This window comes from Haematobia irritans, chromosome 5, assembly GCF_050003625.1.
Source record: "Haematobia irritans isolate KBUSLIRL chromosome 5, ASM5000362v1, whole genome shotgun sequence".
NCBI lineage: Eukaryota > Metazoa > Arthropoda > Insecta > Diptera > Muscidae > Haematobia > Haematobia irritans.
This window is the reverse complement of record NC_134401.1, coordinates 146,339,269-146,358,396: the sequence shown is the minus strand read 5'-3', so window position 1 is coordinate 146,358,396 and position 19,128 is coordinate 146,339,269. Positions and strand designations below refer to the sequence as shown.

General features: G+C 26.9%; 2 protein-coding genes across 3 annotated transcripts in view; one reads left to right on the top strand and one right to left on the bottom strand.

The window, feature by feature from the left end:
• LOC142237562 (ornithine decarboxylase 1-like) overlaps nt 1–1,609 on the bottom strand; it is a 47,539-nt gene extending 45,930 nt beyond the window's left edge. The window contains exons 1-3 of one of the 2 annotated variants that reach the window (XR_012722509.1): nt 1,357–1,609; nt 1,033–1,282; nt 840–963 (exon numbers count right to left, since the gene is read on the bottom strand). Coding sequence is in view for 1 of the 2 variants with exons in the window: in XM_075308924.1 (XP_075165039.1) it covers nt 840–963; nt 1,033–1,282; nt 1,357–1,531 (549 nt within the window). In the remaining variant the exon portion in view is untranslated. The remainder of the gene's footprint in view (nt 1–839; nt 964–1,032; nt 1,283–1,356) is intronic. The other variant, XM_075308924.1, reaches the window with a different exon arrangement.
• Nucleotides 1,610–2,299: 690 nt separating this feature from the next.
• On the top strand, nt 2,300–14,986 carry LOC142238759 (ornithine decarboxylase 1-like). The gene is made up of 7 exons (XM_075310483.1): nt 2,300–2,515; nt 11,849–12,098; nt 12,413–12,536; nt 12,612–12,785; nt 12,858–13,106; nt 14,676–14,747; nt 14,807–14,986. The coding sequence occupies exons 1-7, from the start codon at nt 2,341–2,343 to the stop codon at nt 14,972–14,974; spliced, it is 1,212 nt and encodes a 403-aa protein (XP_075166598.1). The 5' UTR covers nt 2,300–2,340; the 3' UTR covers nt 14,975–14,986.
• The last annotated feature ends 4,142 nt before the right edge of the window (nt 14,987–19,128 follow it).

The following is a 19,128-nucleotide window of genomic DNA, read 5'->3' as shown; positions in this document are numbered from 1 at the left end:
AAATTTTATTTCTATAGAAAATTTTGTCCAAATTTTATTTCTATAGAAAATTTTGTTGAAATTTTATTTCCATAAAAAATTTTGTCAAAATTTTATTTCTATAGACAATTTTGTCAAAATTTTATTTCCATAGAAACTTTTGTCGAAATTTTATGTCTATAGAAAATTTTGTCGAAATTTTATTTCTATAGAAAATATTGTAAAACTTTTATTTCTATAGAAAATTTTGTCGAAATTTTATGTCTATAGAAAATTTTGTCAAAATTTTATTTCTATAGAAAATTTTGTCAAAATTTTATTTCTATAGAAAATTTTGTCAAAATTTTATTTCTATAGAAAATTTTGTCCAAATTTTATTTCTATAGAAAATTTTGTTGAAATTTTATTTCCATAAAAAATTTTGTCGAAATTTTATTTCTATAGAAAATATTGTAAAACTTTTATTTCTATAGAAAATTTTGTAAAAATTTTATTTCCATAGAAAATTTTGTCGAAATTTTATTTCTATAGAAAATTTTGTCACAATTTTATTTCTATAGACAATTTTGTCAAAATTTTATTTCTATAGAAAATTTTGTCAAAATTTTATTTCCATAGAAAATTTTGTCGAAATTGTAAGTCTATAGAAAATTTTGTTGAAATTTTATTTCTATAGAAAATTTTGTGAAAATTTTATTTCTATAGAAAATTTGGCGAAATTTTATGTCTATGAAAATTTTGTCAAAATGTTATTTCTATAGAAAATTTTTTATAGAAATTTAAAAAAAAAAAATATTTCATTCGTTTTGTTTTGTTAAATAAACCCAGCCAACTGCACTCAAATCGAATTTTATAGTTACCTTTAAATTTAAACTCTTAGCCAAAAGCATCAATGCTGTGGCATCTTTCTCAGCATCACAACCAAATTTATCACCCAAAGGACATTGAGCATCTTTAGCCTCACAACGGAAACGTATCACTAAACTTTTAGATGGAAAATTATATGCAATTAAAACTTTGCTTATTCATAAAAAAGGTTTTTGAAAAACTTACTTAGATTCCGGAAAATGTTTATGCAATTTATAAATTTCAAATTCGGTATCCACAGTACTTGTCATTACTCCCATTTCTTTGGCATATTCCAAATGGGAAACAGGTTTACAAGGCTGGGCAAAGATTATACGATCGGGTGTTACATTTAAATCTAAAATTTGTTGAATTTCACCCTTAGAGGCACAATCGAAATTCGTACCCAATTCAGCAAGAATTTTTACCACATGAATATCATCGTTGCATTTTACCGCTAAATAGAAAAAAACACGAATATTTAGGAAAAATGTCCCATTAATTTTTTTTTTTTTTTTGCAAAATATTTACCATAATACGGTTTTACCCGTGGCATTGCTTTATTCCACAATTCATATTTCTCTTTCAATTTATTTAAATCACAAATAAATAAAGCCTCGTCACATTTATCGAGATTTTGAGCTTTTATAATTTCTTTTGCATCGATATTATTTTCATAGAAATTAATTTCATTTTCTTTGAACATTTTTAGACGATAGATTTAAAACAAAAATAAGACAAAATGCTTGTGTTTTCACAGAGCTTAGGTAAACGACTATTGCATTGAACTCGCTGTAATTGTGTATCTGCTGAATGAGTTTTGTGTGACTCAAAGGTTATCGCTAAATTAAATATTAACTCGGGGAGACAATATGAAATAGTGTCTAGAAATGTTTTGGGAAATGTAACAAAATTTGGATTAAATGGGAACCAGGCTATAGATAATGAAGATTTAAAATATTTTACAAAATACCAAAATATTTTTCAATAACAAGCCAGCAAAAAAAAAACGTCGCCAAAAAAGTATTGAAAATATTATTTTTGGGATATACACAAACGTCGGAATTATGAGTTATTTTGTGGTGAATAGTTTTCTAGTAATTAAAAGAACATGATCTTTGTCGAAAATTGTTTTTTTTTCGCTATGTATAATTTTTGAAAAATTCATATATTGACTACAACGTATTTTTGATTCATCATCAAAACAAACAATGACCTAGTTTTATTCAATACAAATACAAATAAAATATTAGGTTTTGGTAACTATAATAATTTCTTTTTTTCTTTTTTGTACATATATGCATATATGAGATAAGACGTAACATATATGAAGTTATCTCAAAATATTGTATATGAAAACCCACAAATATTTTGTTGATTATTTGCACTAGAATTTCCATTATACGAAAAAGATTTGTCCCTTTTATAGGTAAGCAAATGGAGTTCACATCATTATTCGTTAACCAAATCTCAAAGTGTCAAAATCGAAAATACGCAGGACTGACTATATAAAAAATGTCAATAAAGGAAAAAATACATTTTTATGAAAATAAAATCGATTTGAAAAAAGTGATTGTTGAACAAAATTTGAAAGATAGTGATGCGCCGCTCTACATATGTGATTTGAGTAAAATAAAAGAAAAATATGAATTGTGGAATAAATTATTGCCTCGTGTGAAACCCTACTATGGTTAGTGAATAATAAAATTAAAAAATATATCAAAAGAAATATGAAAAATAGTAACAAAACAATTTATAATCCTAATAAATAGGATATATCCAAAAGTTTGGATCAATATTTTAAAACAAATTAATAATTTTAATGTGTTAACAAATGAATATTATTTTTTATTCAAACAATCGATAAAATCGTTAAACTATGAATTAAATATAATATATTAATGGAGTTTTCTATTAATATAAAGAAACTGAAACTAAAAAAGGAAAATCTGCAAATTATGATATTTTTATAAAACATTAAAAAAAAACTTTCAACGTCCAATCAGATTTTCTCCAAATATTATTTGAATAATCAAACTTTTTACGAACCACATATTAAAAACTAAAATTAATGAAAAAGTCATTCTGATAGTTTGACTTAATTGTATCCTAACCAAGTAGATTTTTTTTTAAATTTTTTATTCGTCTAATTTATTTTATATTTAATTTTTTTTGTTTTTTAATAAAGAAAATCTTTTTTACTTGAAAGCGGATTTTAATTTGGATTTTTTATATACCTACACGAAATTTTTAAGCTGTTTTATTTATTCAAAAATAACTGCATCTTTTATTTCATTTTTATCTTTTGGATTTAAATTTTTTTATTAATTTTTTTTATTTGAATTAAATTATTTAAGCAGATATAACTTTAATTTAATACAAATAAAATAATAGAATTTTGAAGATAAAACAGGCTTCATATAAAAGCTATGAATTATTTTAAGAATGTTGCATTTTTGATTGAAAGTTTGTCTTGTTTTTTTTTTTTTTTAAGTAAGAAAAAAATTTCGTTGTACATTTATTTATTTATATCTTTGATAAAGTTAACATTTTTTTTAGTTTTATTTTTATTTCCTTTTAATTTATTTTATTTGAATTAAATTATTTAAGCAGATATAACTTTAATTTAATACAAATAAAATAAATTAATAAGAACATTTAAAATTTATTTCATAATAATAAAATTGGTAAAAAAATTAAGAAATAATATTTAAATTATTTGTGAGTTTGAATCTTTGAAATAAAGATTAAAAATAAAGATTAAAAAGGCTATATGCTATGAATTATTTTGAGAATATTGCATTTTTGATTGAAGTTTTTTTTTAATTATGAAAACTTTTGTGGCATTTATTCCTTCAAGAATATCTATGTTACAATTATTTTTATTTTTGCTTTAATTTCAATAATGATTAATTAATTTTATTTGAACTAAATTACTTCAGTTGTATCTGATTTTTTTCATAATTATTAAATTAATTAAATATATTTAAAGAAATAACAAATAAATTACTTGATATATTGCATATTTAAATTAAAGATAAAACCCCTTCACATATAGACTATGACTTATTTTTAGGTTATTAGATTCTTCAGTTACAGTGTTTTTTTTTTAATTATGAAAATTTTTTACTTGAAAGTGGATTTTTATTTGGATTTTTATTCAGGACTAAATTTGATGAATTTTTTATATTATTTTTATTGGTTTTTATATACCTACACGAAATTTTTAAGCTTTTTTATTTATTCAAAAATAACTGCATTTTTTATTTCATTTTTATTTTTTTGGATTTAAATTTTATTACTAATTTTTTTATTTGAATTAAATTATTTTGGCAGATGTAACTTTAATTTAATACAAATAAAATAAATTAATAAGAACATTTAAAATTTATATAATATAAAAATATAATATTAAAATTACTTGTGAGTTTGAATGTTTGAAATAAAGATTAAAAAGGCTTCACATATATGCTATGAATTATTTTGAGAATGTTGCATTTTTGATTGAAGTTTTTTTTTTTTTTTAAATTATGAAAACTTTTGTGGCATTTATTCCTTCAAGAATATCTTTGTTACAAGTATTTTTATTTTTGCTTTAATTTCAATAATGGTAAAAATACCATTAATTAATTTTATTTGAACTAAATTACTTCAGTTGTATCTGATTTATTTCATAATTATTAAATTAATTAAATATATTTAAAGAAATAACAAATAAATTACTTGATATATTGCATATTTAAATTAAAGATAAAAACCCTTCACATATAGACTATGAATTATTTTTAGTTTATTAGATTCTTCAGTCACAGTGTTTTTTTTTTTTAAATTATGAAAATTTTTTTTACTTGAAAGTGGATTTTTATTTAGATTTTTATTCAGGAATAAATTTGATGAATGCTTTATTTTATTTTTTTGGTTAAATTTTAATTTATTATTATAATTAAATTAAATTAATTTAACTGATCCTGCATAATAATTAAATGATGATTTTTTATTTTAGTTTTATTGGTTAAATTTTTAATTTATTATTAATAATTAAATTAAATTAATTTAACTGATCCTGCATAATAATTAAATGATGATTTTTTATTTTATTTTTTTTTTGGTTTAATTTTTAATTTTTTATTAATTTAATTTATTATTAATAATTAAATTTAATTAATTTAACTGATCCTGCATAATAATTAAATTTATTATATATATATTTTATTTGGATTTTTATTCAGGAATAAATTTGATGAATTTTTTATTTTATTTTTATTGGTTTAATTTTTAATTTATTATTAATAATTAAATTAAATTAATTTAACTGATCCTGCATAATAATTAAATGATGATTTTTTATTTTATTTTTATTGGTTTAATTTTTAATTTATTATTAATAATTAAATTAAATTAAATTAAATTAATTTAACTGATCCTGCATAATAATTAAATGATGTTTTTTTATTTTATTTTTATTGGTTTAATTTTTAATTTATTATTAATTTAATTTATTATTAATAATTAAATTGAATTAATTTAACTGATCCTGCATAATAATTAAATGATGATTTTTTATTTTATTTTTATTGGTTTAATTTTTATTTTATTATTAATAATTAAATTAAATTAATTTAACTGATCCTGCATAATAATTAAATGATGATTTTTTATTTTATTTTTATTGGTTTAATTTTTAATTTATTATTAATAATTAAATTAAATTAAATTAATTTAACTGATCCTGCATAATAAATTAAATGATGTTTTTATTTTATTTTTATTGGTTTAATTTTTAATTTATTATTAATTTAATTTATTATTAATAATTAAATTGAATTAATTTAACTGATCCTGCATAATAATTAAATTTAATAAATTTTTAAGAAATTATATCTAAATTACTTAGGCTATAGAATTTTGAAGATAAAACAGGCTTCATATAAAAGCAATGAATTATTTTAAGAATGTTGCATTTTTGATTGAAAGTTTGTCTTGTTTTTTTTTTTTTTTTTTTTTTTTTTTTTAAGTAAGAAAAAAATTTCGTTGTACATTTATTTATTTATATCTTTGATAAAGTTAACATTTTTTTTAGTTTTATTTTTATTTGCAATTTTTATACCCTCCACCATAACTTTGTCATTTCGTATGTAACACATCGAAATATTGCTCAAAGACCCCATAAAGTATGTATATTCTGGGTTGTGGTGAAATTCTGAGTCGTTCTAGGCATGTCCGTCCGTCTGTTGAAATCACGCTAACTTCCAAACGAAAGAAGCTATCGACTTGAAACTTGGCACAAGTAGTTGTTATTGATGTAGGTCGGATGGTATATCGGACCACTTTTACGTATAGCCTCCATATAAACCGATGCTCCGATTTGGCTTGTGGAGCCTCAAAGAGAAGCAAATTTCATCCGATCCGGCTGAAATTTGGTACATGGTGGTACTATATGGTCTATATAGCCCCCATATAAACCGATCCCCAGATTTGGCTTGCGGAGCCTCTAAGAGAAGCAAATTTTATTCGATCCGGCTGAAATTTGGTACATGGTGTTAGTAAATGGTCTCTAACAACCATGCAAAAATTGGCCCATATCGGTCTATAGTTATATATAGCCGATCCTCAAAAATAATCTACCAAAATGTTATTACTATACAACATTTTGTCAAGATTTTATTTCTATAGAAAATTTTGTCAAAATTTTATTTCTATAAAAAATTTTGTAAAAAATTTATTACTATAGAAAATTTTGTCAAGATTTTATTTCTATAGAAAATTTTGTAAAAATTTTATTTGGATAGAAAATTTTGTCAAAATTTTATTTCTATAGAAAATTTTGTCAAAATTTTATTTCCATAGAAAATTTTGCCAAACTAAATTATTTACGTATTTTATTTATTTACGTATGGACTAACTTACAATTGAGAAGACGGAGTTAAGAAGTTTTAAGATACCTTGCCATCGGCAAGTGTTACCGCAACCCAAGTGGTAGCTTAAAACTTCTTAACATCGTTTTCTAAATTGTGAGTTAGTTCATACGTGATATATATTAGACAAAAAGGTTATGTATAGTTAAGTCTACAAATAACTACGAATCGATATGGACTTTTTGCACGGTACGTAGAGAGCCAGAATTGAAATACAGGGGTCGCTTATATGGGGGCTATATAGAATTATGCACTTGATATGGACCAATTTTTGTGTGATTGGGGATCGATTTATCTGAGGGCTATATATAACTATAGACCGATATGGACCTAGTTAGGCATGGTTGTTAACGGCCATATACTAGTACAATGTACCACATTTCAACTCACTCGGATGAAATTTGCTCCTCCAACAGTCTCCAAGGCCAAATCTGACTGGACTGATATTGACCACATTTGGCATGGTTGTTAAATATCATATACTACCACCACGTACCAAATTTCAACCAGATCGGATGAATTTTGCTTCTCCAAAAGGCACCGGAGGTCAAATCTGGGGATCGGTTTATATGGGGGCTATATATAATTATGGAGTGATATGAACCAATTCCTGCATGGTTGTTGGATACCATATACTAACATCACGTACCAAATTTCAACCGAATCGGATGAATTTTGCTCTTCCAAGGGGCTCCGGAAGTCAAATCTGGGGATCGGTTTATATAGGGGCTATATATGTAATTGTGGACCGATTTCGACCAATTTTTGCATGGTTTTTAGAGATCATATGCTGACAGCATGTACCAAATTTCAGCCGGATCGGACGAAATTTGCTTCTCTTAGAGGCCTCACAAGCCAAATTTGGGGGTCCGTTTATATGGGGGCTATACGTAAAAGTGGACCGATATGGCCCATTTGCAATACCATCCGACCTACATCAATAACAATACTTGTGCCAAGTTTCAAGTCGATAGCTTGTTTCGTTCGTAAGTTAGCGTGATTTCAACGGACGGACATGCTCAGATCGACTCAGAATTTCACCACGACCCAGAATATAAAGGGTGATTTGTTAAGAGCTTGATAACTTTTTTTTAAAAAAAAACGCATAAAATTTGCAAAATCTCATCGGTTCTTTATTTGAAACGTTAGATTGGTCCATGACATTTACTTTTTGAAGATAATTTCATTTAAATGTTGACCGCGGCTGCGTCTTAGGTGGTCCATTCGGAAAGTTCAATTTTGGGCAACTTTTTCAAGCATTTCGGCCGGAATAGCCCGAATTTCTTCGGAAATGTTGTCTTCCAAAGCTGGAATAGTTGCTGGCTTATTTCTGTAGACTTTAGACTTGACGTAGCCCCACAAAAAATAGTCTAAAGGCGTCAAATCGCATGATCTTGGTGGCCAACTTACCGGTCCATTTCTTGAGATGAATTGTTCTCCGAAGTTTTCCCTCAAAATGGCCATAGAATCGCGAGCTGTGTGGCATGTAGCGCCATCTTGTTGAAACCACATGTCAACCAAGTTCAGTTCTTCCATTTTTGGCAACAAAAAGTTTGTTAGCATCGAACGATAGCGATCGCCATTCACCGTAACATTGCGTCCAACAGCATCTTTGAAAAAATACGGTCCAATGATTCCACCAGCGTACAAACCACACCAAACAGTGCATTTTTCGGGATGCATGGGCAGTTCTTGAACGGCTTCTGGTTGCTCTTCACTCCAAATGCGGCAATTTTGCTTATTTACGTAACCATTCAACCAGAAATGAGCCTCATCGCTGAACAAAATTTGTCGATAAAAAAGCGGATTTTCTGCCAACTTTTCTAGGGCCCATTCACTGAAAATTCGACGTTGTGGCAGATCGTAAGTCTATTCATGATGAAATGTCAAAGCATACTGAGCATCTTTCTCTTTGACACCATGTCTGAAATCCCACGTGATCTGTCAAATACTAATGCATGAAAATCCTAACCTCAAAAGAATCACCCTTTATATACTTTATGGGGTCTTAGAGCAATATTTCGATGTGTTACAAACGGAATGACAAAGTTAATATACCCCCCATCCTATGGTGGAAGGTATAAAAAACATCAGATATATGCTATGAATTATTTAGAATATAATGTTGCATTTGCGATTGAGTTTCGTTTTTTTGAAGTAAGAAAATTTTTTTTAGTTGTAGGTCTCTGTTATAGTTTTGGGTTTTAGCTGACATTTATTTCTCCGGGAATACCTTTGCTAAAGTTAAAGTTTAATTTTGGTTAGTGTTAGTTTTGTTTTAATTTCTATTTTTATTTATAAATTCTCATATTAATTTTATACTTTTATTATTAATTTATTTTATGTGAATTAAATTAATTTCGTTATATCTGATTTATTTCATAACTCAACAAATTTTAAATTTAGTATAAAAGATAAAAACACTAATTCACAGTCTATAGATGAATTATTTATAGGATGTTGCATTCTTCATTTACTGTTTTAATTGGTCCAATTATTTTTTTTTTTTTTTTGCGTGAAAATGGGGGGAAAGATATATATGGGAGATATATCTAGATCTGAACCGATTTCAACCGATTTCAACCAAATTCGACATGCACAGCTACAATATTAATTCTACTCCCTATGCAAAATTTACTGCAAATTAGAGCAAAACTCTGGCTTCAGGGGCCATATAAGTGCATATCGGGCGAAAGATATATATGGGAGCTATATCTAAATCTGAACCGATTTCAACCAAATTCGGCATGCACAGCTACAATATTAATTCTACTCCCTGTGCAAAATTTACATCGAATTAGAGCAAAACTCTGGTTTCGGGGGCCGTAAAAGTGCATATCCGGCGAAAGATATAAAGGGTGATTTGTTAAGAGCTTGATAACTTTTTTAAAAAAAAAACGCATAAAATTTGCAAAATCTCATCGGTTCTTTATTTGAAACGTTAGATTGGTCCATGACATTTACTTTTTGAAGATAGTTTCATTTAAATGTTGACCGCGGCTGCGTCTTAGGTGGTCCATTCGGAAAGTCCAATTTTGGGCAACTTTTTCGAGCATTTCGGCCGGAATAGCCCGAATTTCTTCGGAAATGTTGTCTTCCAAAGCTGGAATAGTTGCTGGCTTATTTCTGTAGACTTTAGACTTGACGTAGCCCCACAAAAAATAGTCTAAAGGCGTCAAATCGCATGATCTTGGTGGCCAACTTACCGGTCCATTTCTTGAGATGAATTGTTCTCCGAAGTTTTCCCTCAAAATGGCCATAGAATCGCGAGCTGTGTGGCATGTAGCGCCATCTTGTTGAAACCACATGTCAACCAAGTTCAGTTCTTCCATTTTTGGCAACAAAAAGTTTGTTAGCATCGAACGATAGCGATCGCCATTCACCGTAACGTTGCGTCCAACAGCATCTTTGAAAAAATACGGTCCAATGATTCCACCAGCGTACAAACCACACCAAACAGTGCATTTTTCGGGATGCATGGGCAGTTCTTGAACGGCTTCTGGTTGCTCTTCACTCCAAATGCGGCAATTTTGCTTATTTACGTAGCCATTCAACCAGAAATGAGCCTCATCGCTGAACAAAATTTGTCGATAAAAAAGCGGATTTTCTGCCACTGATTTTGGTAATAAAATTCAATGATTTGCAAGCGTTGCTCGTTAGTAAGTCTATTCATGATGAAATGTCAAAGCATACTGAGCATCTTTCTCTTTGACACCATGTCTGAAATCCCACGTGATCTGTCAAATACTAATGCATGAAAATCCTAACCTCAAAAGAATCACCCTTTATATGGGAACTATATCTAAATCTGATCCGATTTCAACCAAATTCGGCATCCATAGCGACGATATTAATTCTACTCCCTATGCAAAATTTACAGCAAATTAGGGCAAAACTCTGGCTTCTAGGCCATACAAGTGCATATCGGGCGAAAGATATACTTTCGACACTACCAATTGCACTTCTTGTGCAAAATTTAAAGTATATCAGGCTGAAATTCTGGTTTCTGGGGCCATATTAGTAGATATCGGCCGAAAGATATATATGGGAGCTGATAAAACTGATCCAATTTCTACCAAAATCAATAGGGTTCTGTTCTGACCCAAAGTACATACTTGTGCCCAATTTGAAGTCGATTGTACTTATATTGCGACCTAGACTTTTATTACAAAAATGTGTTCACAGACAGACGGACGGACGGGCAGACGGACAGTCGGACATTGCTAGATCGACTCAGGGGCCGGTCCTGAGCAATATTGCCAAAGACACCATGTGTCTATCTCGTCTCCTTCTGGGTGTGGCAAACATATGCACTAACTTATAATACCCTGTTCCACAGTGTGGCGGAGGGTATAATAAAACTTACAAAATAACATTGTTTTCTTCGATACATTCAATTAATTTTTTAATTGATTCAACTAATTATTTAATCGATTTAAAAACTGTATTAATATTGTAATTAATATTGAGACAATTAATTTAATTTAAATGATTTTTATCTTCTCTTTAAATAACTATTTCGATTGATTCAATTACGAAATGCATTGAATTGAATTAAAATAGGTTTTTAATGGACTTGAGTAAACAGTTTTATAGAAGCAACCTCTTAGGCTCGAAATAAATATATCCTTAAAATAAAGAAAATTATTTTTGATCCACAGAAATATACATTAAATTCACTAAGAAATTGAATCTATGAATTAATGATTAAAAAAGGCTTCAAATATATAGACATATTTTGAGGATTTTGAATCTATGATTTAAAGATTTTTTAAGAGTTAAGAAAAAACTCTTTACTCTAAGTATTTGTTATAATTTGAATTTTTCTAGTTACTTTTATTTGTACGAAAAGAGCTTTGTTACTCTGTCACGAAAAGAAAATGAAAATTCGACAAATAAGATCTGTATCCTAATTTTAATTTTATACGGCATAGATTTAAAGCCAGATTTCTTCCTAATTTTTTTATTAAAAAAACACTTTTTTTGTGTTGGAATCAATACCAATCATTAGGTCAATGTAATTATATTAATTAATTACAATATAATTTGAATAAATAGTAATAAAATTAAAAATTATAATTTTTGTATTCCAATTATTTTTCTTATAGCTACGAAATGTTGTAATGATCCTCATGTTCTCAATGTTTTGGCCAATTTGGGTACAAATTTCGATTGTGCTTCCAAGGGTGAAATAAAACAAATATTGGATATGGGTGTTGGACCAGAACGTATCATATATGCTCATACATGTAAAATGATACCACACATCAAATATGCCAAGGAATATGGAGTGATGACAAGCACAGTTGATTCCGAGTGTGAATTGTATAAAATACAAAAATATTTTCCAGAATCAAAGTAAGTTTTCGAAATGAAATTAAATTTAATAAAAATTAAAAAATAAAAAAAAAAACAAAAAACAAAAAAAAAGGTAAAAAAAAAAATAAAGAACAAAATATTCTATAATGAGGAATGAGCTTTAAACATCCAACATTCCCAACGAAGGGAATAAAGCAACCCCATTTTTATTTTCAAAGTACACCACCTCAGTATATTGCCCAAATATTTGCCTTCTTGACATTTCAAGCTGCATATTTATTTTTCCATAATATCAAAACATCAGTAATAATGGAATAATAAATAAATCTATTCTTCTTTCAAATCATTTCCAGTATATTGATCCGGTTTCGTTGTGATGCCAAAGAATCATATGCCTGTTTGGGAGAGAAATTTGGATGTGATGGTGATCGAGAGGCACCAGCCCTAATGTTGTTAGCTAAAAAATTAAATTTAAATGTAAGTAATTTTTTCTCTCAGTGTATGTTATAAAAGCTCCATCTAAATCTATTACCAATTTATTTTTAATACCAGGTTATTGGTATTAGTTTCCATGTTGGCTCAGAATGCACGGAACTACCTTCGTATGAACGAGGTATTGCCAAATCGAAATATCTTTTTGAATATGGCAAACAACTTGGATTCGATATGCATGTTTTGGATATTGGTGGAGGATTTTCCGGTACAGATAATCATAAATTTATAAAGGTATACATATATGCACACTTGGTAATTTTGTTGTAGGAATTTAATGACAAAAAAACGTCTCACTTTTATTAGGTGTGTGAAATTGTCAACGAATCATTAAATCGTTACTTTCCCGATAATGATGTGAATATTATAGCTGAGCCAGGAAGATTTTTTGTTGCCACATCAATGACTCTCATATGTAAAATTCATTCGAAACGTGAACCCCCAGTAACAAATGGCGATATGCCCATAAAGCACTATTATCTAAATGATGGAACGTATGGCTCATTCGTTTTAGTGATGATAGCACCTAATCACACTGAAATCAAACATTTTGTGGTGAGTTGGAAATGATGCGATACGATATGATATGATATGATATGATATGATATGATATGATATGATATGATATGATATGATATGATATGATATGATATGATATGATATGATATGATATGATATGATATGATATGATATGATATGATATGATATGATATGATATGATATGATATGATATGATATGATATGATATGATATGATATGATATGATATGATATGATATGATATGATATGATATGATATGATATGATATGATATGATATGATATGATATGATATGATATGATATGATATGATATGATATGATATGATATGATATGATATGATATGATATGATATGATATGATATGATATGATATGATATGATATGATATGATATGATATGATATGATATGATATGATATGATATGATATGATATGATATGATATGATATGATATGATATGATATGATATGATATGATATGATATGATATGATATGATATGATATGATATGATATGATATGATATGATATGATATGATATGATATGATATGATATGATATGATATGATATGATATGATATGATATGATATGATATGATATGATATGATATGATATGATATGATATGATATGATATGATATGATATGATATGATATGATATGATATGATATGATATGATATGATATGATATGATATGATATGATATGATATGATATGATATGATATGATATGATATGATATGATATGATATGATATGATATGATATGATATGATATGATATGATATGATATGATATGATATGATATGATATGATATGATATGATATGATATATGATATGATATGATATGATATGATATGATATATGATATGATATGATATGATATGATATGATATGATATGATATGATATGATATGATATGATATGATATGATATGATATGATATGATATATGATATGATATGATATGATATGATATGATATATGATATGATATGATATGATATGATATGATATGATATGATATGATATGATATGATATGATATGATATGATATGATATGATATGATATGATATGATATGATATGATATGATATGATATGATATGATATGATATGATATGATATGATATGATATGATATGATATGATATGATATGATATGATATGATATGATATGATATGATATGATATGATATGATATGATATGATATGATATGATATGATATGATATGATATGATATGATATGATATGATATGATATGATATGATATGATATGATATGATATGATATGATATGATATGATATGATATGATATGATATGATATGATATGATATGATATGATATGATATGATATGATATGATATGATATGATATGATATGATATGATATGATATGATATGATATGATATGATATGATATGATATGATATGATATGATATGATATGATATGATATGATATGATATGATATGATATGATATGATATGATATGATATGATATGATATGATATGATATATGATATGATATGATATATGATATGATATGATATGATATATGATATTTTATAAAAAATTATTTCTTTTTCCAGGATGAGGAAAATTCTCGTGTACCTAAATTTAAGTCCATACTCTGGGGTCCTACCTGTGATCCAGCGGATAAGGTAAACTTCAGTTTTATTATTTAAAGAATTACAGGATTTTCATTACTTTTCCCCTTTAGATTGCCGAAAATGTTCTATTACCCGATCTGCAGTGTGATGATTTTATAGTGTTCACCAATATGGGCGCATATACCATACCCGTAGCGTGTGGCTTCAATGGTTTTATGTCAAGACAAATTATTTATTATGATAAGGTAGCTAATAAAAGACAATCTGTCTATGGTTAATTTTATATCAAATGGTGTTTTAATATTTTCGCAACAAAAGTAAGGAATTTATAATTTCATACAATACTAGAATCTATCCGAGCCTTAGTGAAAATTCCCATTTTCTTTTTTGTTTTTTTGTTAAAATATGGCAAATCTTTGCAAAACAGTAGTAAATCCAACATTAAATCCATGAATAATTTTTGTATAACGTTTTTTTCTATAAGCTTTTTATAGTACATTGTGGAAAAGAATTCATCAGTGATTGAGGAAAATCAAAATTCGAGCAATAATTAACCCTGGAAAGTCATCCTTATTTTTTATACACTAACGTCATCCTTCGTCATTTTGACTACGGCTTATTTCAAGACGCTATAATTTACATCGTAAGCAAAAATGAGAACCAAAATTGTGTTTATTTTCTTGTTCAATTTGTTTTTAATTAGTATAAAACAAAAATTCGTAAAATGGTTGAATTAGTATAACTTAAATTTATGATTTCCCAAACGACTAAAATGCATTTTAAATCGAAAATGAAATTACGCGTCGTCATTTTGACGAAGGATGACTGTCCAGGGTTAAATAAAATAATCTTTTGTGTCATTTTTATAATCTATTATCACGATACTCCATATCTATTGTAGCTGGGGGCAGCGTTGGGAATGACAGAAAAGGTGCCACTAGTGCCATTATAAAGAGGCATGACCATTTTAAAAAGTGACACAAAAAGTAGCATACCTTTCCACAAAGAAAATTAAGTACAAATTAAATGCATTTTATTTTTCTTAATAGAATTATGAAATCACTTTTTCACAAATTAAATTTAAATTATTTACGATTTCATCGTAAGTAACCATTTGAAGTTAACAGTCCAGAGGAGTAACACTATTGACATACTATAGACAAAATACGTTGCATAGTTTTAGGCGCTACTTATGTCCACATGAAACATTATGGCATGTGAAATGAAAGTGATCACAAATATAGTATACGTTGCGTAAACTCGATTATATGTTAAGGCAGCGATTTTAAGATTATGGATGTGTAATCTTAACAGGGTTTGTGGTAAAAAAGTAGCACAAAGCGTCGATAAAGTGGCACAAAAATGTGCCACATATTAGCCACATATTAGCCATGCTATGCCACTTTTTAATTAATTCCTTTTTTAGTGCTATAATTTCCGTTGGATACCGGATCCCATTAAAAATATTTTTTTTTAATAAATTTGTGCATGGTTACCTTCTCCAACCATAGTATTATCAAGCGGATAATTGTGACGCCTGAAAAAAGGCAAGGAAATAAACCGAATTCTCCCATGAACTATAAATTTCAACATCCAGAAAAAACTGAATGTAGATTTATATTAGAAAATTTTAACTAAAATATTTTAGTAATTGTAACATGATACAATTGAGTTAATAATTTTTATCACATTGAAGAAAATTTATTAAAAATAATAATTTTTTTCGGTTGTTTAATAAAATTTCGTATTTCGGAAGCAAAAATTGGAATTAAAAATTGTTAAAATGTGTTTAGCGCTATATGAAGTTCTAGACATACAGAATTTAAGTAAAATTTACTCATTTGAGAAACTTATGAACTTCGCCGATTTTGAGAAACATATGAACTATTTTCATACTTTGTAAACTTGTGTACTTCATTTGTATATATTTTTTTTTTCATTTTTAGTTCACGTCATTAAAGTAAGTAAGAAAATTAAAATATGAAAAATTTTCCCACATTTGGCAAAATTGAACTAAAATCAACTAATTTTCCTGATCTAAATTATAGTTAAATCGGCTATAAAAAAATTCATTGACTTTTTTCTGGTGTTAAATTAATCATTTAAGTTTTGGTCGTTGAATGAATAAGACTCAAATATTGCAAACCGATTAAATGGTTAGTTTTCCTATAACACCAAATGTTGAATCACAACATCTATTGAAATAAAAATTTGACATCACTTTATATAGAAATAAAATTTTTACAAATTTTCTATAGCAATAAAATTAAGAAAAAAAAATATAGAAATAAAATTGTGACCAACTTTTCTATAGAAAATAAATTTTTTTTGATAAAATTTTCTATTGAAATAAAATTTTTCTATAGAAAAAATAAAATTTTGACAAAATCTTCTATAGAAATAAAATTTTGACAAAATTTTCTATAGAAATAGAATTTTGACAAAACTTTCTATAGAAATACATTTTTGACAAAATTTTCTATAGGAATAAAATTTTGAAAAAATTTTCTATGAAAAATAAAATTTTGATAAAATTTTCTATAGGAATAAAATTTTGAAAAAATTTTCTATGAAAAATAAAATTTTGATAAAATTTTCTATAGAAATAAAATTTTGACAAATTTTTCTATTGAAATAAAATTTTGACAAAGTTTTCTATAGAAATAAAATTTTGAAAAAATTTTCTATAGAAATAAAATTTTGACAAAATTGTCTATTTCTAATAAAATTTTGACATAATTTTCTATAGAAATAAAATTTTGTCAAAATATTTTATTTCTATAGAATTTTGAAAATTTTGACAAAATTGATATGATATGATATGACTTTCTATATAAATAAAAAAATTGTCAAAAAATTGTCGCTACTAGGAGAGATCATACTATATAATATGGCAAATACTGAAATAAACTTCTATAATAAAACATTTCTGTGAAAAAAAAAACATTTTGTTCATACTAACCACAAAATAAAATTTTAACAAAATTTTTTATAGAAAATAAAATTTTAACAAATTTTTTTATAGAAATTTTGAAAAAACTTTCTATGGAAATAATTTTATTCCTATCCTATAGGAATAAAATTTTGAAAAAATTTTCTATGAAAAATAAAATTTTGATAAAATCTATAGAAATAAAATTTTGATGCTCTTGGTTTCGCTTCAAATAAATTTGTTCTTCAACTTTGCATTGCCATCTGGTGGTCATTATTTTCACGTAAAAAAATGGAAATCGTTGAAAAACCTAAGGTTTGCGGAAAAATGTTAATGTTAAACAAAAATGACTGAATTTAAAAACCAACAAGTATATACGGCCGTAAGTTCGGCCAGGCCGAATCTTATGTACCCTCCACCATGGATTGCGTAGGAACTTCTACTAAAGGCTGTCATCCACAATCGAATTACTTGGGTTGCGATAACACTTGCCGATGGCAAGGTATCGTAAAACTTTTTAACACTGTCTTCTAAATTGTCAGTTATTCCATAAGGGGTATATATTAAACAAAAAAAGGCCGTTTAAATACGTATATAATTCAGTTTGACAAAATTTTCTATAGAAATAAAATTTTGACAAAATTTTCTATAGAAATAAAAACTTGACAAAATTTTCTATAGAAATAAAATGTTGACAAAATTTTCTATGGAAGTAAAATGTTGACAAAATTTTCTATAGAAATAAAATGTTGACAAAATTTGCTATAGAAATTATATGTTGACAAAATTTTCTATAGAAATTATATGTTGACAAAATGTTCTATAGAAATAAAATGTTGACAAAATTTTCTACAGAAATAAATTTTTTACAAAATTTTCCATAGAAATAAAATTTTGACAAAATTTTCTATGGAAATAAAATGTTGACAAACATTGTTATAGAAATAAAATAGAAATGAAATTTTGACAAAACTTTCTATAGTAATAAAATTTGACAATTTTTACATGGCTGTTAGAGGCCATATACTAACGAAATGTACCAAATTTCAACCGCATCGGATGACTTTTGCTCCTCCAAGAGGCTCCGTAGGTCAAATCTGGGGATCGGTTTATATGGGAGCTATATATAATTATGGACCGATATGGACCAATTTTTGCATGGTTGTTAGAGACCATATACTAACACCACGTACTAAATTTCAATTGGATCGGATGAATTTTGCTCATCCAAGAGGCTCCAGAGTTCAAATCTGGGGATCGGTTTATATGGGAGCTATATATAATTATGGACTGATATGGACCAATTTTTGCATGCTTGTTAGAGACCGTATACTAACATCAGGTACCCAATTTCAAACGGAGCGGATGAATTTTGCCCCTCTAAGAGGCTCCGGAGGTCAAATCTGGGGATCGGTTTATATGGGAGCTATATATAATTATGGACCGATATGGACCAGTTTTTGCATGGTTGTTAGAGACCATATACTAACACCACGTACC

What these genes read in the sequence shown, in the direction of transcription:
- LOC142238759 (XM_075310483.1), top strand. Translation starts at nt 2,341, where the DNA reads ATGTCAATAAAGGAAAAAATACATTTTTATGAAAATAAAATCGATTTG. An exon ending in AAATATTTTCCAGAATCAAA is followed by an intron (nt 12,099 to 12,412) that starts GTAAGTTTTCGA and finishes AATCATTTCCAG; the next exon opens with TATATTGATCCGGTTTCGTT. An exon ending in CTAAAAAATTAAATTTAAAT is followed by an intron (nt 12,537 to 12,611) that starts GTAAGTAATTTT and finishes TTTTAATACCAG; the next exon opens with GTTATTGGTATTAGTTTCCA.